The 26,585-nt window shown below is 39.9% G+C and overlaps 1 protein-coding gene across 1 annotated transcript in view; it reads left to right on the top strand.

Moving 5' to 3' along the window:
* The window catches only part of ALKBH5 (alkB homolog 5, RNA demethylase), a 40,453-nt gene extending 15,336 nt beyond the window's left edge, over positions 1–25,117 (top strand). The window contains exons 3-4 of the mRNA XM_053694725.1: positions 3,763–3,903; positions 23,903–25,117. Of these exons, the coding sequence (XP_053550700.1) occupies positions 3,763–3,903; positions 23,903–24,089 (328 nt within the window). The 3' untranslated portion in view covers positions 24,090–25,117. The remainder of the gene's footprint in view (positions 1–3,762; positions 3,904–23,902) is intronic.
* The last annotated feature ends 1,468 nt before the right edge of the window (positions 25,118–26,585 follow it).

Below are 26,585 nucleotides of genomic sequence, written 5' to 3'. Positions count from 1 at the left end.
TACCAGGAGCCTCTTTTACCAGCACATGCAATAAAAAATATCACACACCCAAACAATGAGAATCCAAAGAAAACAACAAAACAAAACTTTAAGTGAATGTCAATTTTGATGCTAAAGTTTCCAGTTTTTAAAAATGTGATTAAAAACAGGGGCACTTTAATTCATCAAATTTATATTTCACTCCTGTTGTGAAAAAAAAACTTACCTTTTCAACTTGACAGCCGCTCCAGTTTCCTCCACCCGTCGCAAAGCCTCTTCCTGGGTCTAAAATTAGGAATCCGGCTTCCTCCAATCACGGCGTTGAATCAGACGCTGATTCCCCCGGGGGAAGGCGTGATTGGAGGATGACCTATCCATTTATGACGTCAGAAATGTCTTGCGGGGATCGGAGGAAGCTGGAGCTGCTGTCAAGATTAAAAGGTAAGTTTGTTGTTTTCACAACAGGAGTGAAATGTAAATTTTGATGAATTAAAGTGCCCCTGTTTTTAATGAAATTTTTAAAAAACCTGGCACTTTAGCATCAAAATTGACATTCACTTTTAAGTGAATGTAAAGTTTAATGAATAAGTGGCCGTTTTTAAAAAATGCTCTTTCATTCATTAAAATTTACAATGAAGCTGCTTTTTAAAAATACTTGCCTTTTGTTTATGGATAGCAGACCGGCGATCCTCGCCCGCTGCTCCTGCTGTACTTAGCACAGTGAAGACGAATCAGACTTCCTCCAATCGTTGCATGACCTCACGAGCTAGGACGCCAAAGAGGGCACGCAACGATTGGAGCAAGCCGGATTCGTTTAAGTGTCTTAAAGGGACAGTCTACACCAGAATTTTTATTGTTGAAAAAGATAGATAATCCCTTTATTACCCATTCCCCAGTTTTGCACAACCAACACTGTTATATTAATAAACTTTTAACTTCTGTGATTATCTTGTATCTAAGCCTCTGCAAACTGCCCCTTATTTCAGTTCTTTTGACAGACATCCATTTTAGCCTATCGGAGCTGGCTCCCTGGAACTCCACGTGTGTGAGCACAGTGTTATCTATATGACACACATGAACTAACGCCCTCTAGTGGTGAAAAACTGTCAAAATGCCCTGAGATAAGAGGCGGCCTTCAAGGACTTAGAAATTAGCATATGAACCTACTAAGTTTAGCTTTCAACTAAGAATACCAAGAGAACAAAGCTAAATTGGCGATAAAAGGAAATTGGAATATTTGTTTAACCCCTTAGTGACCAGAGCACTTTTCCATTTTCTGTCCGTTTGGGACCAAGGCTATTTTTACATTTCTGCGGTGTTTGTGTTTAGCTGAAATTTTCCTCTTCCTCATTTACTGTACCCACACATTATATACCGTTTTTCTCGCCATTAAATGGACTTTCTAAAAATACCATTATTTTCATCATATCTTATCATTTACTATAAAAAAAATTATAAAATATGAGGAAAAATGGAAAAAAACACACTTTTTCTAACTTTGAACCCCAAAATCTGTTACATATCTACAACCACCAAAAAACACCCATGCTAAATAGTTTCTAAATTTTGTCCTGAGTTTAGAAATACCCAATGTTTACATGTTCTTTGCTTTTTTTGTAACTTATAGGGCCATAAATACAAGTAGCACTTTGCTATTTTCAAACCATTTTTTTTTTCAAAATTAGCGCTAGTTACATTGGGACACTGATATATTTCAGGAATCCCTGAATATCCATTGACATGTATATATTTTTTTTTTTTAGAAGACATCCCAAAGTATTGATCTAGGCCCATTTTGGTATATTTCATGCCACCATTTCACCGCCAAATGCGATCAAATACAAAAAATTGTTCACTTTTTCACAATTTTTTTCACAAACTTTCAGTTTCTCACTGAAATTATTTACAAACTGCTTGTGCAATTATGGCATAAATGGTTGTAAATTCTTCTCTGGGATCCCCTTTGTTCAGAAATATTAGACATATATGGCTTTGGTATTGCTTTTTGGTAATTAGAAGGCCGCTAAATGCCACTGCGCACCACACGTGTATTATGTCCAGCAGTGAAGGGGTTAATTAGGGAGCATGTAGGGAGCTTCTAGGGTTAATTTTAGCTGTAGTGTAGTAGACAACCCCAAGTATTGATCTAGGCCCATTTTGGTATATTTCATGCCACCATTTCACCGCCAAATGCGATCAAATTAAAAAAAAAAACGTTAAATTTTTCACAATTTTAGGTTTCTCACTGAAATCATTTACAAACAGCTTGTGCAATTATGGCACAAATGGTTGTAAATGCTTCTCTGGGATCCCCTTTGTTCAGAAATAGCAGACATATATGACTTTGGCGTTGCTTTTTGGTAATTAGAATGCTGCTAAATGGCGCTGCGCATCACACGTGTATTATGGCTAGCAGTGAAGGGGTTAATTAGGTAGCTTGTAGGGAGCTTGCAGGGTTAATTTTAGCTTTAGTGTAAAGATCAGCCTCCCACCTGAAACATCAGACCCCCTGATCCCTCCCAAACATCTCTCTTCCCTCCCCTACCCCACAAATGTCCCAGCCATCTTAAGTACTGGCAGAAACTCTGCCAGTACTAAAATAAAAGGAAAATTTGGGCTTTTTTGTGCATTTTTTTTTGCATATTTACATATGCTTCTGTGTAGGATCCCCCTTAGCCCCCAACCTCACTGATCCCCCACCAAACAGCTCTCTAACCCTCCCCCTCTGACTTAATGTGCGCCATCTTGGGTACTGGCAGCTGTCTGCCAGTACCCATTTTAGTGAATAATATGCTTTTTTTTATTGAAAAATGTCCCTTTTCTGTAGTGTAGCTTCCCCCCCCCCCCCCCCAATACCAACCCCCCACCCCTTCCAGATCCCTTAGATGCTTTTATTTGACATTTTACTTTTAAAAAAAATTTCTGTAGTGTAGCGGTTCCCACCCGCTCGCGCCCCCCCCCCCCCCCCCCCGTGCACGCGCGTGCCCCCGAAGGCTCCGCCCCCTCCACCTTCCAGATCTCACCGATGGCCGCCCACCCGCCTCCCAAGTCGGCTCCCACCCACCAACGATACCGGCCATCGATGTCCGGTGCAGAGAGGGCCACAGAGTGGCTCTCTCTGCATCGGATGGCCAAGGGGGGTTATTGCAGGATGCCTCCATATCGAGGCATCACTGCAATAACCGGAAAGCAGCTGGAAGGGAGCAGGATCGCTTCCAGCTGCTTTCCAGACCAAGGACGTACTCCACACGTCCTCGGTCATTAACTGCATTTTTTTGAGGACGTGTGGCGTACGTCCTTGGTCGTTAAGGGGTTAAAATTACATTCTATATCTGAATCATGAAAGTTTATTTTGGACTAGACTGTCCCTTTTAAAATTGACATACTTTGTCAGAATGACGCAAGTTTACTTTCGACTTTATTATTCCTTAAATGCCAAAAAGGAAAAGATGATGCAGATTTAGGCTGGCAAAGCCTGCCATGTTCACTTCCAATCTGATTAGAAAAACTCTTAATTTTCAGTATTGAGTTATAGGAAAGTTTAAATATTAATCTCATGTATAGTAATAAACTGCGTTCATTATTTAACATTTTAGATTGCAGTATTTGATTCATGTCTATTAAAAATGCATTCACTTATATAACAGTAATGTCGTGCTATCTGTAAAGTTGTAAAGTGTTTTAATAAAGTAGGAAAATTTAAATTGCTTGTAGGTATTCTGCATATTTCTGTTAATTTTAGTGGTGTATATTATGATTACTTATATAGTTTTCCTTTTGCAGAACAAGGACAGAAGCACCAAGACTAGAAACACAATCTCTAGGCAACATTTACCAGCCTGAGCGGTTGTCTGGGAGCAACAGACAGCATATTCTGAAACCAAAGCGCTCCCATCGCAAGGCCGACCCAGATGCGGCTCACAGGTATGGGGTTTGCATGTTCTCTGTAGGGTAGAATGCTGCTAGGTACTTAATGTTTACAAATGCACTGTTTAGGTGTTTACACTGGATATGCACAATGTATCCCATACTTGAATATTCACTATAGAAACTTTGTAGAAGGGATGTGTCACTAGGATTATCCTTGTGCTGTGTAACTAAGGAAAATTAGTTTTCCATGTATAAAGAAATTACCAATGTTTTTTTTTTTTTTTAAATATTGTAGTTTGTTTTGCAGTATCGCAAACGTCCACATTAGCTGCCGCCTTATTTTTGTGTACAGCACATGCTGTATTAATCTTTAATAATCTTGTATTGCAACATTGACTTTACCTTAGACCAGTATGATTATTTCTAGATGATTCTTTTATTACCTTAAAAAGAAACTCGGCACTTCAAAATTGTTTAAAAAGATAACCAACACTTATTTCTCTTGTTAAGTGTGTTCAGTCCATGGGTCATCCATTACTTATGGGATATATTCTCCTTCCCAACAGGAAGTTGCAAGAGGATCACCCAAGCAGAGCTGCTATATAGCTCCTCCCCTCACATGTCATATCCAGTCATTCTCTTGCAACCCTCAACAAAGGAGGAGGTCGCGAGAGGAGTTGGAGTTTTTTACTTAATTATTCTTCAATCAAAAGTTTGTTATTTTAAATGGCACCGGAGTGTGCTGTTTTTTTCTCTCAGGCCGTATTTAGAAGAAGAATCTGCCTGCGTTTTTCTATGATCTTAGCAGGCGTAACTAAGTTCCACTGGCTGTTCTCCAGCATTCTGAGGAGTGGGGTAACTTCAGAAAAGGGAATAGCATGCGGGGTCCCCTGCAAATGAGGTATGTGCAGTACATATTTTCTAGGATTGGAATTGACTAAGAAAATACTGCTGATACCCATATGATGTAAGTACAGCCTTAAATGCAGTAGTAGCGACTGGTATCAGGCTGGTAAATGTATACGCAGTAGAGTTATTTTCTAGGGACTAGAATTTGACTGAGAAAATTCTGTTAATACTGAAATAATGTATGAGCCTTAACTGCAGTAGAAGCGACTGGTAGCAGGCTTAGTGATAGCTTTACATGACACTTGAAATGTTTATTTTAAAACGTTTACTGGTATGTTAATCGTTTTGTGAGGTACTTTGGTGATAAATCTTTGGGCTGATCTTTTTCCACATGGCTAACGTATATTCGGCATAGAGACCGTTATTTCAGGTCTCCCACTGTCATAATATGAGTGGGAGGGACCTTTTGTTAGCGCCTTGTTGCGCAGTTAAAATTCTAGCAGTCTTCCTGCTTCTTCCTCCTTGATCCAGGACGTCTCAGAGTTCAGGGGTCTCCAAAATTCGTTTTTGAGGGAGGTAATCAGTCACAGCAGACCTGTGACAGTGTGTTTGACTGTGATAAAAGCGTTAAATCTAAATTGATTATCCGTCGTTTTGGATATTGAGGGGTTAGTCATCCTTTTGCTAGTGGGTGCAATACTCTAATTTCATGCGTTTTTTCTGCTAAAAATTGTTTGCTATAACTAACGTTTTTCTGTATTACTTGAAAAGTTTTTTTGGTATAGAATTTTCCAAGCTTGCTAGCCTCATTGCTAGTCTGTTTAAACATGTCTGATACAGAGGAATCTGCTTGTTCATTATGTTTAAAAGCCGATGTGGAGCCCAATAGAAATATGTGTACCAATTGTATTGATGCTACTTTGAATAAAAGTCAGTCTTTACCGGTAAAGAAATTATCACCAGACGAGGGGGAAGTTATGCCGCCTAACTCTCCTCACGTGTCAGTACCTTCGTCTCCCGCTCCGGAGGTGCGTGAGATTGTAACGCCAAGTACTTCAAGGCCTTCAAGTACACCAAGGCCCTTACAAATCACTTTACATGATATGGCTAATGTTATGAAAGAAGTATTATCTAATTTGCCCGAGTTAAGAGGCAAGCGCGATAGCTCTGGGTTAAGGACAGAGCGCGCCGATGACTCAAGAGCCATGTCTGATACTGCGTCACAGTTTGCAGAACATGAGGACGGTGAGCTTCATTCTGTGGGTGACAGATCTGATCCGGGGAGACCGGATTCAGAAATTTCAAATTTTAAATTTAAGCTTGAGAACCTCCGTGTATTGCTAGGGGAGGTGTTAGCGGCTCTGAATGATTACGACACGGTAGCAATCCCAGAGAAATTATGTAGGCTGGATAGATACTATGCAGTGCCGGTGTGTACTGACGTTTTTCCTATACCGAAAAGGCTTACAGAGATTATTACCAAGGAGTGGGATAGACCCGGTGTGCCTTTTTTCCCCTCCCCCGATATTTAGAAAAATGTTCCCTATAGACGCCACCACACGAGACTTATGGCAGACGGTCCCTAAGGTGGAGGGAGCAGTTTCTACTTTAGCTAAGCGTACCACTATCCCGGTGGAAGATAGTTGTGCTTTCTCAGATCCAATGGATAAAAAGTTAGGTTACCTTAAGAAAATGTTTGTTCAACAAGGTTTCATATTACAGCCCCTTGCATGCATTGTGCCAGTCACTGCGGCAGCGGCATTCTGGTTCGAGTCTCTGGAAGAGGCAGTTCGCACAGCACCATTGGATGAGACTTTGAGCAGGCTTAGAACACTTAAGCTAGCTAATGCATTTGTTTCGGATGCCGTGGTGCATTTAACCAAACTAACGGCTAAGAACTCCGGATTCGCCATCCAGGCACGCAGAGCGCTATGGCTTAAATCCTGGTCAGCAGATGTGACTTCTAAATTGCTTAATATTCCTTTCAAAGGGCAGACCTTATTCGGGCCCGGCTTGAAAGAGATTATTGCTGACATTACTGGAGGTAAGGGCCACACCCTTCCTCAGGACAGGGCCAAATCAAAGGCCAAACAGTCTAATTTTCGTGCCTTTCGTAATTTCAAGGCAGGAGCAGCATCAACTTCCTCCGCTCCAAAACAGGAAGGAACTGCTACTCGTTACAGACAGGGTTGGAAAGGCAACCAGTCCTGGAACAAGGGCAAGCAGGCCAGAAAACCTACTTCTGCCCCTAAGACAGCATGAAGAAAGGGCCCCCTATCCGGAAACGGATCTAGTGGGGGGCAGACTTTCTCTCTTCGCCCAGGCTTGGGCAAGAGATGTCCAGGATCCCTGGGCGTTGGAGATCATATCTCAGGGATACCTTCTGGACTTCAAAACTTCTCCTCCACAAGGGAGATTTCATCTGTCAACAAACCTAATAAAGAAAGAGGCATTTCTACGATGTGTACAAGACCTCTTAGTAATGGGAGTGATCCACCCGGTTCCGCGGACGGAACAAGGGCAAGGTTTTTACTCAAATCTGTTTGTGGTTCCCAAAAAAGAGGGAACCTTCAGGCCAATCTTGGACCTGAAGATCTTAAACAAATTCCTAAGGGTTCCATCGTTCAAAATGGAAACTATTCGAACCATCCTACCCATGATCCAAGAGGGTCAGTATATGACCACAGTGGACTTAAAGGATGCCTACCTTCACATACCGATTCACAAAGATCATTATCGGTACCTAAGGTTTGCCTTTCTAGACAGGCATTACCAGTTTGTAGCTCTTCCCTTCGGGTTAGCTACGGCCCCGAGAGTTTTTACAAAGGTTCTGGGCTCACTTCTGGCGGTACTAAGACCGCAAGGGATAGCGGTGGCTCCGTACCTAGACGACATTCTGATACAAGCGTCAAGCTTTCAAAATGCAAAGTCTCATACAGAGATAGTTCTAGCATTTCTAAGGTCGCATGGGTGGAAAGTGAACATAGAAAAGAGTTCTCTGTCACCACTCACAAGGGTTCACTTTCTAGGGACTCTTATAGATTCTGTAGAGATGAAGATTTACCTGACGGAGTCCAGGTTATCAAAAATCCTCAATGCTTGCCGTGTCCTTCACTCCATTCCAAGCCCATCAGTAGCTCAGTGCATGGAAGTAATCGGCTTAATGGTCGCGGCAATGGACATTTGCGCGCCTGCATCTCAGACCGCTGCAACTATGCATGCTAAGTCAGTGGAATGGGGATTACTCAGATCTGTCCCCTTTACTAAATCTGGACCAGGAGGCCAGAGATTCTCTTCTCTGGTGGTTGTCGTGGGTTCATCTGTCCAAAGGAATGACCTTTCGCTGACCAGATTGGACGATTGTAACAGATGCCAGCCTACTAGGCTGGGGTGCAGTCTGGAACTCCCTGAAGGCTCAGGGATCGTGGACTCAGGAGGAGAAACTCCTCCCAATAAACATTCTGGAATTAAGGGCAATATTCAATGCTCTTCTAGCTTGGCAACACTGAGGTTCATCAGATTTCAGTCGGACAACATCACGACTGTGGCTTACATCAATCATCAAGGGGGAACCAGGAGTTCCCTAGCGATGTTGGAAGTCTCGAAGATAATTCGCTGGGCAGAGTGAGTCTCACTCTTGCCACCTGTCAGCGATCTACATCCCAGGCGTGGAGAACTGGGAGGCGGATTTTCTAAGTCGCCAGACTTTTCATCCGGGGGAGTGGGAACTTCACCCGGAGGTATTTGCTCAACTGATTCGTCGTTGGGGCAAACCGGAACTGGATCTCATGGCATCTCGCTAGAACGCCAAGCTTCCTTGTTACGGATCCAGGTCCAGGGACCCAGGAGCGGTGCTGGTAGATGCACTAGCAGCCCCTTGGGTTTTCAACATAGCTTATGTGTTTCCACCCTTTCCGTTGCTACATCGACTGATTGCCAGGATCAAACAGGAGAGAGCATCAGTGATTCTGATAGCGCCTGCGTGGCCACGCAGGACCTGGTATGCAGACCTAGTGGACATGTCGTCCTGTCCACCATGGTCTCTACCCCTGAGGCAGGACCTTCTAATTCAGGGTCCTTTCAACCATCCAAACCTAATTTCTCTGAGGCTGACTGCTTGGAAATTGAACGCTTGATTCTATCAAAGCGTGGGTTTTCAGATTCGGTTATTGATACATTAATACAGGCTCGGAAACCTGTTACCAGAAAAATTTACCATACGATATGGCGCAAATATTTATATTGGTGTGAATCCAAGAGTTACTCATGGAGTAAGGTTAGGATTCCTAGGATATTGTCCTTTCTACAAGAGGGTTTAGAGAAGGGCTTATCCGCTAGTTCACTAAAGGGACAGATTTCTGCTCTGTCTATTCTTTTACACAAGCGTCTGGCAGAGAATCCAGACGTCCAGGCCTTTTGTCAGGCTTTGGCTAGAATTAAGCCTGTGTTTAAAACTGTTGCTCCTCCTTGGAGCTTAAACTCTTAAAGTTCTTCAAGGTGTTCCGTTTGAACCCCTTCATTCCATTGATATTAAACTTTTAAGTTCTGTTTTTGATGGGTATTTCCTCGGCTTGAAGAGTCTCTGAGTTATCTGCCTTACATTGTGATTCCCCTTATCTGATCTTTCATTCAGACAAGGTAGTCCTGCGTACTAAACCTGGGTTTTTACCTAAGGTTGTTTCTAACAGGAATATCAATCAAGAGATTGTTGTTCCATCATTATGTCCTAATCCTTCTTCAAAGAAGGAACGTCTTTTGCATAATCTAGACGTGGTCCGTGCCCTAAAGTTCTACTTACAGGCAACTAAAGATTTTCGGCAAACTTCTTCTTCTGTTTGTCGTCTACTCTGGACAGAGGAGAGGTCAAAAGGCTTCGGCTACCTCTCTCTCTTTTTGGCTTTGTAGTATAATACGTTTAGCCTATGAGACTGCTGGACAGCAGCCTCCTGAAAGAATTACAGCTCATTCCACTAGAGCTGTGGCTTCCACTTGGGCCTTTAAGAATGAGGCCTCTGTTGAACAGATTTGCAAGGCTGCAACTTGGTCTTCACTTCATACTTTTTCCAAATTTTACAAATTTGATACTTTTGCTTCTTCGGAGGCTGTTTTTGGGAGACAGGTTCTACAGGCAGTGGTTCCTTCTGTGTAAAGTTCCTGCCTTGTCCCTCCCATCATCCGTGTACTTTAGCTTTGGTATTGGTATCCCATAAGTAATGGATGACCCGTGGACTGAACACACTTAACAAGAGAAAACATAATTTATGCTTACCTGATAAATTTATTTCTCTTGTAGTGTGTTCAGTCCACGGCCCGCCCTGTCTTTTTTGAGGCAGGTTCTAAATTTTAAATTATAACTCCAGTCACCACTGCACCCTATAGTTTCTCCTTTCTCGTCTTGTTTTGGTCGAATGACTGGATATTACATGTGAGGGGAGGAGCTATATAGCAGCTCTGCTTGGGTGATCCTCTTGCAACTTCCTGTTGGGAAGGAGAATATATCCCATAAGTAATGGATGACCCGTGGACTGAACACACTACAAGAGAAATAAATTTATCAGGTAAGCATAAATTATGTTTTTAATATACTTTTTTCTTTCATGTAATTGGCAAGAGTCCATGAGCTAGTGACATATGGGATATACAATCCTACCAGGAGGGGCAAAGTTTGCCAAACCTCAAAATGCCTATAAATACACCCCCACCACACCTACAATTCATATTTACAAACTTTGCCTCCTATGCAGGTGGTGAAGTAATTTTGTGCTAGATTTCTACGTTGATATGCGCTTCTGAGCTTTTTTGAAGCCCGGTTCCTCTGAGTGCAGTGAATGACAGAGGGATGTGAAGAGAGTATTACCTATTGAATACAATGGTCATCCTAACGGGGATCTATTTCATAGGTTCTCTGTCGGTCGTAGAGATTCATCTCCTACCTCCCTTTTCAGATCGACAATATACTTTATATACCATTACCTCTGCTGATTCTCGTTTCAGTACTGGTTTGGCTATCTACTTTATGTAGATGAGTGTCTTTTGGTAAGTATGTTTCTTTTATTTGAGACAATCTCAGCTATGGTTTGGCACTTTATATTTAAAGTTCTAAATATGTTTGTACTTATATTTGCCATGATTCAGGTTTATCAGTATATTTCCTTTTTGCAGACTGTCCGTTTAATATTTGGGAATGCATATTAAAAAAAAAAAAAAATCTTACCTGAAGTTTTCAAATTGACTCTTTTCTATATTGCGGGCTGTTAGGCTTGCGGGAGCTCAAAATGCTACAATTCATTGCGTCATTCTTGGCGCGAGACTTTTTTGGCATGAGAATTACGTTTGACGTCATTTCCGGCGTCTTGGCACCAACTTTTTTCACGTGGTTGCGTCATCTATGGCGCTCGTGTTTGTTTGACGTTTTTGGCGCCAAAAAATATTTTGTCAGTTGTGGGCGTCATACTTGGCGCCAAACTTTTGGCATTATTTAAGACTTAATTTCTTTTTGCTTCTGGTTTCCATAGGCTTATTTTGTTTTGCATTTCTTTCCCATTCCTGAAACTGTCATATAAGGAAATTGATATTTTGCTTTATATGTTTTTTTTCTCTTACATTTGCAAGATATCTCAAAACTGTTCCTGTATCAGAAAACACTGTTGGATTCCTGCTGACTGATATCAGTCCTACCAAAGCTAAGTTCATTTATTTTAATGTTATGAATTTTTATCTTTAGCTATGGTTTGTATAAGTTATCATGATAAACTTTTACATGCAAAGAAAATGTCCATCAGTATTAATGCATTGTCTATTGCTATTCTTTTAACATCTAATGTACAAGATATACCTGGGAATTTCTAAGAATATTTGTCTGATTCTATTCAGAAGGCTTTGTCTGCCATCCCGCCTTCTAATAAAATGTAAAGGTCTTTTTTACTTATTTAGTTGATGAATTTTCAAATGACTGACAACATACTGAATTATCCTTCTCTGATGAGGTTTTATCTGATTCAGAATATCCTTCATCAGATATTGACACTAACAAATCTACTTTTTTATTTTTAAATGGAATACATTCGTTCTTTGTTGAAAAAGTGTTGATTGTACTGGATATTAAAGAGACTAGTCCTCTTGTTTTTAAGGCTAGCTATCATTTAAATTCTGTTTATTAACCTCCTGTGGTTACTTCAGAGGTTTTTTTCCAGTTCCTAATACTAGGGAATGGAATAGGCCTGGCCTGGTACTTCTTTTATTCCTTCTTTAAGGTTTTAAAAATTGTATCCTTTGCCAGCAGTTAGTTTGGAGTTTTGGGAAAAGATCCCCAAAGTTAATGGGGCTATCTCTACTCTTGCTAAACGTACTACTATTCCGATGGAAAATAGTATTTATTTTAAAGATCCTTCAGATGGGAAACTTGTATCTTATCTAAGGAAAATTAATTTATTTTCAGGTCCTTTTCTTAGGCCTGCAATTTCTTTGGCTGATGTTGCAGCTGTTTCATCTTTTTTGGTTGGAAACTTTAGCGCAACAAGTATCAGATTATGATTTGTTTTAGCATGGTTAACGTGATTCAACATGCTAATAATTTCATTTGTGATGCCATTTTTTGGTAATAATTTATTTGGTTCACAGTTGGATTCAATACTTTCAACTGTTACTGTGGGGAAGGGTTTTTTTTGCCTCAAGATTAACTTCTAAGGGTAAATCTTAAGTTTATAACAGTTTTTTTGTTCTTAATAAGGAACAGAAACCTAATTCTTCCCCAAGTAATATGATTCTAATTGGAAGCTTTCTTCATAATGGAATGAATTCAAGCCATTTAAGAGATCAAAGCCAGCCCCCAAATTCGCATGAAGGTGCAACCCTTATTCCAGCTTAGCTGGTAGGGGGCAGGTTAAGATTTTTCTAAAGTTGTTTGTTTGGTTCAATTCGGTCCAAACTCCTTAGATTGGGGTACAGAATAGGATTCAGAGTAAGACCGCTTGTTAGAAGTTTTTTTCTCTCTCACATATTCCAGCAATCTCGGTAAAGGCTCAGACTTTCCTGAAGTGTGTTTCAGACCTGGAGTTATCTGGACTATTCATACCAGTAACATTTCAGGAACGGGGTCTGGGGTTTTATTCAGAACTATTCATTGTCCCAAAGAAAGAAAATCTTTTGAATTGTCATGTTAGAGTACCATCTTTCAGAATGGTGATTATAAGGTCTATTCTGCCTTTTGTTCAGCAAAGGCATTATTTGCCCACAAAAGACTTATATGATGCATATCTTCATATTCTGTTTCATTCAGATTATTTTCGTTTTCTGAGATTCTCTTTTTTTTTTAGACGAGCATTACCAATTTGTTGCTCTTCCTTTCTGGCCTAGCAACAGATCTAGGAATCTTTTCAAAGGTTCTCTGTCTTTTCTTATTTGGACGATATCTTGGTACTTGCTCAGTCTTTTCGTTCTGCAGAATCTCATACGATTCACTTCTGCTGTTTCTTCAAAGACCTGGTTGGAGGATCATTTTACCAAAAAAGTTCCTTAATTCCTCAGACAAGGGTCACCTTTTTTAGGTTTCCAGATTGTGTCAATGTCTTTGTCTCTAACAGACAAGAGACAATTTATTTTGGGTTCAGCTTGTCGGAACCTTCAGTCTCTTATTTCCTTCAGTAGCTATATGCATGGAAGTTTTAGGTCTCATGACTTCAGCATCGGACTAGATTCCTTTTGCTCGTTTTCATGAGACCTCTCCAGTTTTTAATGCTGAATTAATGGTGCAGGGATTATACTAGGATATCACATTTAATATCCTTGAATCCCAATATTCAACTATATCTGACTTGGTGGTTAGATCACCATCGTATAGTTCTACGGGACTCTTTGGTTCATCCAACCTGGACCGTGATCACAACAGATGCAAGTCTTTTAGGTTGGGAAGCTGTCTGGGGATCTCTGACAGCACAAGGGGTTTGGAAATCTCAAGAGGCGAGATTACCAATCAGTATTTTGGAACTCCGTGCGATTCTCAGAGCTCTTCAGTTTTGGCTTCTATTGAAGAGCGAGACGTTTATTGGTTTTCAGACCGACAATGTCACAACTGTAGCGTATGTCAATCATCAGGGTGGGACTCGGTCTTCAGGCTATGAAAGAATTATCTTGGATACTTGATTGGGCAGAATCCAGCTCCTGTCTAATTTCTGTGGTCCATATCCCAGGTATAGACAATTGGGAAGCGGATTATCTCAGTCAAGCTTTACATCCGGGAGAGTGGTCTCTTCACCCAGATGTGTTTTTTTTTGTTTGTTTTTTTCCAAATTGTTCAGATGTGGGGGCTTCCAGAAATAGATCTGATGGCATCTCATCTAAACAAGAAACTTCCCAGGTACCTATTCAGGGGTCCTCAGGCGGAAGCAGTAGATGCATGACACTTCCTTGGAGTGATCAATCTGCCTATATTTTTCCGCCTCTAGTTCTTCTTCCAAGAGGGATTTTCAAAATCATCATGGAGCAATAGTTTGTGCCGCTTGTGACTCCAGCATGGCCGCACAGGTTTTGGTATGTGGATCTTGTTCGGATGTCCAGTTGCCAACCTTGGCCACTTCCATTAAGGCCAGACCTTATATCTCAAGGTTCGTTTTTCCATCAGGATCTCAAATCATTAAATTTGATGGTATGGAAATTTAACGCTTAGTGCTTAGTCATAGAGGTTTCTCTAACTCCGTGATTAATACTATGTTGCAGGCTCGTAAATCTTTGTCTAGAAAGATTTATTATCGAGTTTGGAAGACTTATATTTCATGGTGCTCTTCTCACAAATTCTCTTGGCATACTTTTAGAATTCCTAGAATTTTACAGTTTCTTCAGGATGGTTTAGATAAGGGTTTGTCTGCAAGTTCCTTGAAAGTACAAATCTCTGCTCTTTCTGTTCTGTTCCACAGAAAAATTGCTAAACTTCCTGACATTCATTGTTTTGTACAGGCTTTGGTTTGTATCAAGCCTGTCATTAAATCAATTCTTCCTCCTTGGAGTATTTGGTTTTGAAGGCTTTACAGACTCCTCCGTTTGACCTATACATTCTCTGGACATTAAATGACTTTCTTGGAAAGTATTGTTCCTTTTGGCCATCTCTTCTGCTAGAAGAGTTTCTGAATTATCTGCTCTTTCTTGTGAGTCTCCTTTTCTGATTTTTCATCAGGATAAGGCGGTTTTGCGGACTTCGTTTAAATTTTTACCTAAAGTTGTGAACTCCAACAACATTAGTAAAGAATTTGTTGTCCCTTCTTTGTGTCCTAATCCTAAGAATTCTCTGGAGAGATCCTTACATTCTTTGGATGTGGTAAGAGCTTTGAATTATTATGTTGAAGCTACTAAAGATTTCAGGAAGACTTCTAGTCTATTTGTTATCTTTTCTGGTTCTAGGAAAGGTCAGAAGGCTTCTGCCATTTCTTTGGCATCTTGGTTAAAGCTTTTGATTCTTCATGCTTATTTGGAGTCGGGTAAATCCCCGCCTCAGAGGATTACGGTTCATTCTACTAGGTCAGTTTCTACTTCCTGGGCTTTTAAGAATGAAGCTTCTGTTGATCAGATTTGCAAAGCAGCAACTTGGTCTTCTTTGAATACTTTTACTAAATTCTACCATTTTGATGTTTTCTCTTCTTCAGAAGCAGTTTTTGGTAGAAAAGTACTTCAGGCAGCTGTTTCAGTTTAATTCTTTTGCTTATAATTTCAGTTTTGATTTGGGTTGTGGATTAATTTTTCAGCGGAATTGGCTGTCTTTATTGTTATCCCTCCCTCTCTAGTGACACTTGTGTGGAGTTCCACATCTTGGGTATTTGCTATCCCATACGTCACTAGCTCATGGACTCTTGCCAATTACATGAAAGAAAACATAATTTATGTAAGAATTTACCTGATAAATTAATTTCTTTCATATTGGCAAGAGTCCATGAGACCCACCCTTTTTATGGTGGTTATGATTTTTTTTGTATAAAGCACAATTATTCCAATTCCTTGTTGATGATTTTTGCTCCTTTCTTATCACCCCACTGCTTGGCTATTCGTTAAACTGAATTGTGGGTGTGGTGAGGGGTGTATTTATAGGCATTTTGAGGTTTGGGAAACTTTGCCCCTCCTGGTAGGATTGTATATCACATACGTCACTAGCTCATGGACTCTTGCCAATATGAAAGAAATGAATTTATCAGGTAAATTCTTTACATAAATTATGTTTTCTTTATGATCACCTGTATCTAAGCCCCTTGCATGTTTGCCAATTAGTGCTGGTTGTTGTTAACTGTTATCCTTCTCCACAGGTGTAAGGAAAGGGTTATTTATACGGCACACATGCACTAGCATTGTCTGGCTGTACTGCACAATTGTAAAAAAGCTTTAAAAATAAAAAGCACTGAGATAATAGTCCTGCAGGGGCTTAGAAAAAGCAATCCTTAGTTCTACTTAGTCCTTGGTTGCATATTCAAGCTCATTTTATAACAGTTTTTTCCCCCCTTCAGCAGATAAGATTAGATGGAGACCTAGGTTACAGCATGGCAGTACCCATTCCTTTTATGGGCACTGATTTAAGAAACAGTGAAAAGTTTTAGATTGCTATAATCCTAAAAAATGAATCTATTTATTTATCAGGCTAATCTTTAATTTCATTATGTATCTAACATTAGTTTAGATTTTTTTTATTGTCCCTTAATCACAGTAGGAATTGTATAATGTTGGGCGAGAAGTTATTTTTCCAGGTCACTGAAAAGACCTTAAATATTTGCAAACTAACTAATCAAGGATAATTTTACCCTCTAACCTTAATATTTGTCAAGCCACAATTTGTTACTTAAACGGGACAGTCAATACCAGAATTTTTGTTGTTTAAAAGAAAGATAATCCCTTTATTACCCATTCCCCAGTTTTGCATAACCAAGTTATAGAAATGCACGTTCTACCTCTGATTACCTTGTATCTAAGCCTCTGCAGACTGTCCCCTTATTTCAGTTCAGTGCATTTTAGCCAATCAGTGTTAGCTCCAGGGTAACTTCACGTGCATGAGCTCAATGTTATCTATATGAAATACATTAAAGGGACATGAAACCCAACATTTCTCTTGTTAAGTGTATCCAGTCCACGGATCATCCATTACTTATGGAATATATTCTCCTTCCCAACAGGAAGTTGCAAGAGTCACCCACAGCAAAGCTGCTATATAGCTCCTCCCCTAACTGCCATATTCAGTCATTCTCTTGCAAGCCTCAACATAGGAGGTCGTGAGTCTGTGGTGCTTTATACTTAGTTTATTCTTCAATCAAAAGTTTGTTATTTTCAAATGGCACCGGAGTGTGCTGTTTATCTCAGGCAGTATTTAGAAGAAGAATCTGCCTGCGTTTTTTTCTATGATCTTAGCAGACGTAACTAAGATCCATTTGCTGTTCTCACACATTCTGAGGAGTAAGGTACTTCAGAGGGGGAATGGCGTGCAGGTTTTCCTGCAGATAAGGTATGTGCAGTAAAATATTTTTCTAGGAATGGAATTGACTAAGAAAATACTGCTGATACCGAAGTAATGTAAGTAAAGCCTTAAATGCAGCGATAGCGACTGGTATCAGGCTTATTAATAGAGATACATACTCTTATAAAAATGTGTTTTAAAACGTTTACTGGCATGTTTAATCGTTTTTTAACGAACATTGGTGATAACACTGTAATGTTGGTATAGCCTTAAATGCAGTAAAAGCGACTGGTATCAGGCTTATTAATAGAGATACATACTCTTGTAAAAATGTGTTTTAAAACGTTTACTGGCATGTTTAATCGTTTTTTAACATATGTTTGGTGATAAAACTTATTGGGGCCTAAGTTTTTTCCACATGGCTGGCTTAAATTTTGAATAGAAACAGTTAACTGAAGCCTCCAACTGTTGTAATATGAGTGGGAGGCGCAGTTAAAATTACAAAATGAATCATCTAGATTCCCTCAGCAGTCCCATGAATACTACAGGACATTTCTAAAGGGCTAAAAAGACTTCAAAAATCGTTTATAGGGAAGGTAATCCACAGCTCTGCTGTGGCAGTTTTCTTGTGTCTGTTTTTAAAAACGTCTGTCGTTTTTTTTATCTGTTTTTTGCATTAAGGGGTTAATCATCCATTTGCAAGTGGGTGCAATGCTCTGTTACCTTATTACATGTACTGTAAAAATTTCGTTTATTTTACTGCCTTTTTTCACTGTTTTTCAAATTTTGACAATTTGTTTCTCTTAAAGGCACAGTAACGTTTTATATATTTGCTTGTTAACTTGATTTAAAGTGTTTTCCAAGCTTACTAGTCTCTTTATTAGTCTGTTCTAACATGTCTGACATAGAGGAAGCTCTGTGTTCATTATGTTTTAAAGCCATGGTGGAACCCCATCTTAGAATGTGTACCAGATGTACTGATTTCATGTTAAACAATAAAGATCATTTTTTGTTTTTAAAAAAAAAAAAAAAAAAGAAAACATTATCACCAGAGGATTCTGTCGTGGGGGTAGTTATGCCGACTAACTCTCCCCACGTGTCAGACCCTTCGACTCCCGCTTTAGGGACTCACGCTCAAATGGCGCCAAGTACATCAAGGGCACCCATAGCGTTTATTTTACCAGGGGATTCTGTCGAGGGGAAAGTTATGCCGACTAACTCTCCCCACGTGTCAGACCCTTCGACTCCCGCTTCAGGGACTCGCGCTCAAATGGCGCCAAGTACATCAAGGGCGCCCATAGCGTTTATTTTACAAGACGTGACAAAGGTGGTGAATAATACTCTGGCAGCAGTATTAGTCAGGCTACCTAAAATTAAAGGAAAGCAGATAGCTCTGGGGGTAGATACAGAGCATACAGACGCTTTAAGAACCATGAATGATACTATCTCACAATATGCTTAGTCTGTGGGTGAATGACTCAGGGTAGATGATTTAACCTGATTCTGATATTTCTACATTTAAAATTTATACTTCAGAACCTCCACTTGTTGCTCAGGGAGGCTTTGGCTGCTCTGGATGAATGTGTACAATCACAGGGCCAGAGAAATTGTGTAGACTGGTTAAATAATATGCAGTGCCGGTGTGTGCTGATGTTTTTCCAATACCTAAAGAAGTTACTAAAAAAATTTTTAATAAGGAATGGGATAGACCAGGTGTGCCGTTCTCTTCCCCTCCTATTTTTTTTAGAAGAATGTTTTCTAATAGTTACCACCACACGGGACTTCTGGCAGACAGTTCCTAAGGTGGAGAGAAGAGTTTCTACTCTAGCTAAGCATACCACTACCTCTGGCAAGGACAGTTGTGCTTTTTAGATCCAATGAATAAAAAATGTTTATTCAACAGGGTTTTATCCTGCAGCCCCTTGCATACATTGCTTCTGTCACTGCTGCTGCGGCGTTCTGGGTTGAGTCTCTTGATGAGGCTTTATAGTTAGCGACTCCATTGGATGAATATATTGACAAGCTTATGCTAGCCAAATTCCTTTGTTTTCTGATGCCTTTGTTCATTTGACTAGACTAACGGCTAAGAATTCAGTTTTTTTTACTATACTGGCGCGTAGAGCGCTATGGCTTATATCATGGTCAGCTGTCGTGACTTTAATAAATAAGCTATTTAACTTCCCTTCAAGGGGCAGACCCTATTCGGGCCTGGTTTGAAGGAGATTATTGCTTATATCACTGGAGGGTGGCATCCACTTCCTCTAAGGCAAAACAAAAGGGAATTTTTGCTCAGTCCAAGGCGGTCTGGAGACAATCGGACCTGAAACAAAGATAAGCAGGCCAAGGAGCCTGCTGCTGCCTCTAAAGCAGCATGAAGGAACGGACCCCTATCCGGTAACGGATCCTATAGGTGGCAGACTTTCATTCTTCGCCCATGTGGGCAAGAGATGCCCAGGATCCCTAGGCATTGGAATTTATATCCCAGAGATATCTTCTGGATTTCAAAGATTTCCCCCCAATAAAAAAGGGAGTTTTCGCCTTTCACAATTATCTGCAAACCAGATAAAGAAGGAGGCATTCTTACATTGTGTACGAGATCCATCCAGTTCCAAGAGAGGAACAGGGACAGAGTTTTTACTCAAATCTGTTTGTGGTTCCCAAGGAGAGGGAACCTTCAGACCTATTTTGGATCTAAAGATCTTAAACAAATTCCTCAGAATTCCGTCATTTAAGATGGAAACTATTCGTACCATCTTAACTATGATCCAGGAGAGTCAATAGAGGACTACAATGGATTTGAAGGATGCTTATCCTCACATTGTGATGCATAAAGATCACCATCGTTTTTCAGGTTTGCCTTTCTAGACAGGCATTACCAGTTTGTAGATCTTTCCTTTGGGATATCTACAGCCCCAAGAATCTTTATGGAGGTTCTAGGGTCGCTTTGGCGGTCCTTAGGCCGCGGGGCATAGAAGTGGCCCTTTATTTAGACGACATCCTGATACAGGCGTCAAACAAACATCCAAATTGCCAAGTCTCATACGGACGTAGTACTGGCATTTCTGAGATTACATGGGTGGAAAGTGAACAAGGAAAGAGTTCTCTATTCCCAATCTCAAGGGTTTCCCTCCTAGGGACTCTGATAGATTCTGTTGAAATGAAAATTTACCTGACGGAGTCCAGGTTGTCAAAGTTTCTAAATTTCTGCCGTGTTTTTCATTCCATCCGCGCCCTTTGGTGGCTCAGTACATGAATGAAATCGGCTTAATGGTAGCGGCAAGGGACATAGTACCGTTTGCACGTCTACATTTTAGACCGCTGCAACTATGCATGCTCAGTCAGAGGAGCGGGGATTCCACAGATTTGTCCCCCTGTTAAACCTGGACCAAGAGACCAGAGATTCTCTTCTCTGGTGACTATGTCGGGTCCATCTGTCCAAGGGTATGACCTCCCGCAGGTCAGATGGGACAATTGTTACAATAGATACCAGCCTTTTAGGTTGGGATGCAGTCTGGATCTCCCTGAAGGCTCAGGGATAGGGGACTTAGGAGGAGACCCTCCTTCTAATAAATATTCTGGAATTGGGAGTGATATTCCATGCTCTTCAGACTTGGCCTCAGTTAGCAACTCTGAGGTACATCATTCTCAGTCGGACAATATACACGACTGTGGCTTTCATCAGCCATCAAGGGGGAACAGAAGTTCCCTAGCGAGGTTAGAAGTCTTACAATAATTCACTGGACAGAGACTCACTCTTGTCTATCAGCTATCCATATCCCAGGTGTTGAGAACTGGGAGGTGGATTTTCTAAGTCGTCAGACTTTTTCTTCCGGGGGAGTGGGATTTCCTCCGGAGGTCAAGACCAAGCAGGAGAAGGCTTTGGCGTTTTTGACAGTGCCTGCGTAGCCACGCAGGACCTGGTATGCAGATCTGGTGGACATGTCATCCTTTCCATCACAGTCTTTGCTTCTGAGACAGGTCCCCCTACCTCAGGGTCCTTTCAACCATCTAAATAGAATCAATCTGAGATGGACTGTCTGGAGACTGAACGCTTGATGGTATCAAAGCATGGCTTCTCTGAGTCAATCATTGATACCTTAATACAGACATGTAAGCCTGTCTCTAGGAAAATGAACATAGATATGGTGTAAATATCTGATTTTTATGAATCCAAGGGTTACTCATGGAGTAAAGTCTGGATTCCCAGGATATTATCTTTTCTCCAAGATGTTTTTGAGAAAAGGGTTGTCGGCTTTGCTCTGCCATGGAGCTTAAACCTGGTTCTTAAGGTTCTTCAGGAAGTTCCGTTTGAACCTTTTTTTTGTTCCATAGATATCAATCTTTATCTTGGAAAGTTCTTTTTGGGTAGCTATTTCCTCGACTCGTAGAGTCTCCCAAGTTATCTGTGTTACAATGTGATTCTCCTTATCTGGTCCTTCGTACGGATAAGGTAGTCCTGCGTACCAACCTGGGTTTTTTCCTAAGGCGGTATCCAACAAGAACATCACTCAAGAGATATTTGTTCCATGCTTGTATCCTAATCCTTCCTCAAAGAAGGAACGTCTATTACACAATATTGGACGTGGTTTGTGCTTTAAAATCTTACTTACAAGCTAATACAGTTTTCATCAAACGTTCACCTTGTTTGTTGTCTATTCTGGACAGAGGAGAGGTCAAAAGACTTCAGTAGCCTCTCTGTCCTTTTGGTTAAAAAGCATAATTCATTTAGCTTATGAGACTGCTGGTCAGCAGCCTCCTGAAGGGATTGCAGCTCATTCTACTAGAGCTGTAGTTTTCACTTGGGCCTTTTTTAAATGTGGCTTCTGTTGAACAGATTTACAAGACGGAGTCTTGGTCTGCGCTTCATACTTTTTTCAAATTTAACAAATTTGATACTTTGCTTCTTCGGAGGCTATTTTTGGGAGAAAGGGTTTTTTTTTTACAGGCAGTGGTAACTTCCGTTTAAGTACCTGCCTTGTCCCTCCCATCATCCGTGTACTTTAGCTTTGGTATGGGTATTCCATAAGTAATGGATGATCCGTGGACTGGATACACTTAACAAGAGAAAACATAATTTATGCTTACCTGATAAATGTATTTCTCTTGTAGTGTATCCAGTCCACGGCCCGCCCTGTCACTTTAAGGCAGGTAATTTTTTCACTTGAACTACAGTCACCACTGCACCCTATGGTTTCCTTTCTCTGCATGTTTTCGGTCGAATGACTGAATATGGCAGTTAGGGGAGGAGCTATATAGCAGCTTTGCTGTGGGTGACTCTTGCAACTTCCTGTTGGGAAGGAGAATATATTCCATAAGTAATGGATGATCCGTGGACTGGATACACTACAAGAGAAATAAATTTATCAGGTAAGCATAAATTATGTTTTTTCTTTCTTGATTCAGATAGAGAATACAATTTTAAACAACATTCCAATTTACTGCTATTATCTAATATGCATCATTATTTAGATATCCTTTGATGAAAAAATAGCAATGCACGTGGGTGAGCAATCACACAAGGCATCTATGTGCAGCCACCAATCAGCAGCTACTGAGCCTATCTAGATATGCTTTTCAACAAAAGTATATCAATAGAATGAAGCAAATTGGATAATAGAAGTAAATTGGAAAGTTGTTTAAAATTGTATTCTCTATCTGAATCACAAAATAATCTGAATGGTCAAAATGCATTCAAATTAGAGGAAGTCTTTAAGGTCTAAGAAATTAGCATATGAACCTCCTAGCTTTTAACTAAGAATACCAAGAGAACAAAGCAAAATTGGTGATATAAGTAAATTGGAAAGTTGTTTAAGATTACATGCCCTATTTAAATCATGATGGGGGGGGGGGCTTGACTGTCCCTTTAACCCTTTGAGTGCTGATGACGGCTCTGAGCCGTCAGTTTCTCACACTGGTGCTAATGCCGTCATGAGCACTCTCCCACCTTGAGGGAGATTTGGGGGCTAACCGCTCCTGCCCCGGCGATCGTGACGGCGCCGCGCAACTTTATTTATACTTAACAATGTTAAGTAGAGGAGGAGGGGGCATGCTGCTTAGAAGCCTGTATCCCAGGCAGCTACAGACCCCCAAGACCCACTGTTGGAAAGGTAATCGCCTAACTTTTCCAACAGTGTAAGTCTTGGGGGTCTGTTAAAACAATGTAACTTTTTTTTTTTTTTTTTTAATTAAAAAAATATAAAAAGAACCTTAGAAAATATTAGCACCCAGGTGGGAAAGCGCTTAGCACTCAAAGGGTTAAAGGGACACTGAACCCACACTTTTTTTCTTTCGTGATTCAGAGAGCATGCAATTTTAAGCAACTTTCTAATTTACTCCTATTACATTATTATTTTTCTTCATTCTCTTGATATCTTTATTTGAAAAGCAAGAATGTAAGTTTGGATACTGACCCATTTTGGTGAACAACCTGGATTGTTCTTGCTGATTTCTGTATAAATTCACCCACCAATAAACAAGTGCTTTTCAAGGGCTCTGAACCAAAAATGGCTGGCGGCTTAGCTTTTTCAAATAAAGATAGCAAAAGAATGACGAAAAATTGATAATAGGAGTAAATTAGAAAGTTGCTCTGAATCGCGCAAGAAAACATTTGGGTTCAGTGTCCCTTGAACTCTAACAAAATGTGTAGCCCTTTAAATACAGTTTTGCCTTTAGAAAAACTATCCTGTTTGGTCAGGTTTCTATATTCGCATAAGTAGTTGGTAACTGTGGTATTCAAATTATACTTTTGTATTTTTAACTTTTTTTTTTTTTTTCTCTATTTAGACCTCGTATTCTAGAAATGGATAAAGAAGAGAACAGAAGATCTGTACTTTTACCAAAACAAAGGAGAAGAAATCAGTTCAGTTCAGAGAACTATTGGCGAAGGTCTTACGAATATGTTGACACATACTCAGAAGTGGGAGATGACGAAGGCAGCCCTCCCCGTAAAGTTAAAATGAGGCGACATTAAGGCAGCTGTGGCAGGCGCTAAGTTTGACTTTTTTGACACTTCCTTAACCGTTGCTCCTTGATATCCACCTGGAGCCTTTTGGAAATAGAGGTTTAATCCTACGCTCTGTTATACCACAGATTTATTTTTGGTCTGATCTTTTCTTTCTTACTGTCCAGCGTGTTCATTGAGCTGTAAGCAGAGTCGGAAAGCTGCCAGGAGGAGGAAAGCTCCAGATACTGAGATTGTGGCTTTGAACGTGACCTTTGAACTTTTGTGGCAAGTTATGGGCTATACTGCAACATAGCACATAACCGAGGATGCCTAAACTAAATCTAGCTGCTTGTATGGGAGTATATGGTTATCTTGAAAAAGATTTCTGATGATACACCAACAATATCCAAGGAACCATTTGGTTAAAAATGTTTCTATATATTTTGTTTAACAGTTGTTTTTTTTTTTGTTTTTTTGTTTTTTTCTTCTGTCCTCAGAACTAGAGCAGAAAATGGTGTCTGTTTCACCCCAAGGTTTATGGTAGATTTGTTATAGGCCTGATTGCCAAGAGTGTATATACTCACCCAGGGATTACTGTCCTTTTGGGTATAATAAAGCCCCAGGCAGTTTTTCCCAAAAAAATAAAATAGGATATTTCTTAAGATGTTTTTGACATGATTAAAGATGCTATAAAAAAGAGATTCAAATGTTTTATTTCACGTAATATAAACACTAATAAATTGGATCAGGGTAAAACATGAATTTTTAATAAGAAAATTGGTCTGGTTAAGCATTTAAACTCAAATGCTATTGTACAGCAATTTATCATTTATTTTCTCTGTATCAAAGTACGTGTTACTGAATAGTGTTTTTACAACTCAACACTAGACATACCTTTCTCAATTTCCCAAAATTCCAAACTGGACATCCTTGTTCAACAAAGTTTTGTTTTCTTTAGCCAACTCTTTGTCAGGTGAGAGATGCAATTTCTGCCTCCCTTGTTTTTATTTTTTTATTTTGTCCTGTTGATAAATAAACCTTCTAGATTATCATGATATGGGGGTCTTTTTTATCCATTTTTCCCCCCACACACACATTTTATTTGTGCATTGCTGATTTCATACTGCAGCCACATAATTTATGATGTTAATCCCTCTCCATTTATAAGTAACCTAGTTTTCAAAGTATTTTTAGAGCGGTTTGTTTTTGAATATTAGAATGCTTAATTTAAATAAGTGGCCATTGCAAGTCTAGCTTGGTTGCTTTTTAGCAAGTGCATTTTGTCTGCTTAGTTCAGTACTGTTAATTTACCGCATCTTTCGGTACGCTATTCTGTTTAAATAAGACAGGAACAAGCTCTCGCTCTCTCAAACGCACACTACTTTAATAATGCCAACTGGACTGTTTTGCTGTATATATAATTTCTTTTTGGTCTCTTGCATAGGTTTTAGACAGTGAGAGTGACTTTGCCTATAGGAGGAGGATGTGTACGAGAGCTGTTTTAGCTCTGATTCCATTCACAGAGACTATTGCAGTTAATGTAGCCAGAATTGAGGAACACTGACCAGTCAACATAGTTTGCATCTACAGTAGCATGTTTGGGGTTTAGCTTATCATTTTTAGTTGTCATAGTGACCCGGACGCCAGCATTCTGTTCACCAGCTATCGGATTTCGTATTCACACTTTTGCTCAATAGAAAGTAGCTGTTGTTTTTTTTTTAATTCTTGTCAGTGCTGAAACTGTGCATGCACCCTCTCTAAAAGCAGATTCATATTACTCATAGCATTGGCCAAGTACTGCATAATGAGCAATTTATGTTCTATACGTCAAGGATTTTTTTTTTTTTTACACCTGACTACAGTCTCTTCTGAACTGCTTTTTGGCCCTGCCCCCCTAGAATTAGAATATTTGCTATTTTAAATATATTCAGCAGGGGTTCTTTAAGTTTGAAATAGCTCTTTTGACTCATGGCTAGGTTGGAACAGATCAATTTAAAAAAAAAAAAATAGGAAAACTGTTTTGGTTCAGGAGCTCATGCTGTTTGAAGCAGAAGTATGGTTATTTCAGTGTTCAACAAACCTAGGTGTCAAGGAGCAAGTGCGTTATTTTAAGATTAGGCCCTGGTTTAGAGTCCCCAAGGACACCTGTGAGTGCCCCCTATAATCCAACACCTAGTCAGACCTAAGACATGTTACTTCCCTTTTATTTTGGGGGGGGGGGGTGTTAAAAAAAAAAAAAAACCTCAAATGTTTTAAATGTTTTTCACATTTTTTCTTTAAAGTTCTGGAAAGTGGCACTCTACATACAGAGACATGTCCCTTTTACTTTGGTATTTGTGTTAGTTCTCACAGTTGTGTTTTATCATTGCCCTTCTGTCTTCTCTCTATCATTGAGGAAGTGAGTACAATTGAACTGGTAAAAAGAAAATGGTCTGTGCTATAAACTTTTTGTTTTGTTTAATAACGATGTACTGTTTAATGATTACACATAATGTGCCAGATTTCTTGTTAGCTGGATGTATT

The sequence above is a fragment of the Bombina bombina genome, chromosome 11 (genome assembly GCF_027579735.1).
Source record: "Bombina bombina isolate aBomBom1 chromosome 11, aBomBom1.pri, whole genome shotgun sequence".
In the NCBI taxonomy this organism is placed as follows: Eukaryota; Metazoa; Chordata; class Amphibia; order Anura; family Bombinatoridae; genus Bombina; species Bombina bombina.
The sequence above is the reverse complement of the archived record's forward strand: the minus strand, read 5'-3'. Positions and strand labels throughout refer to the sequence as shown.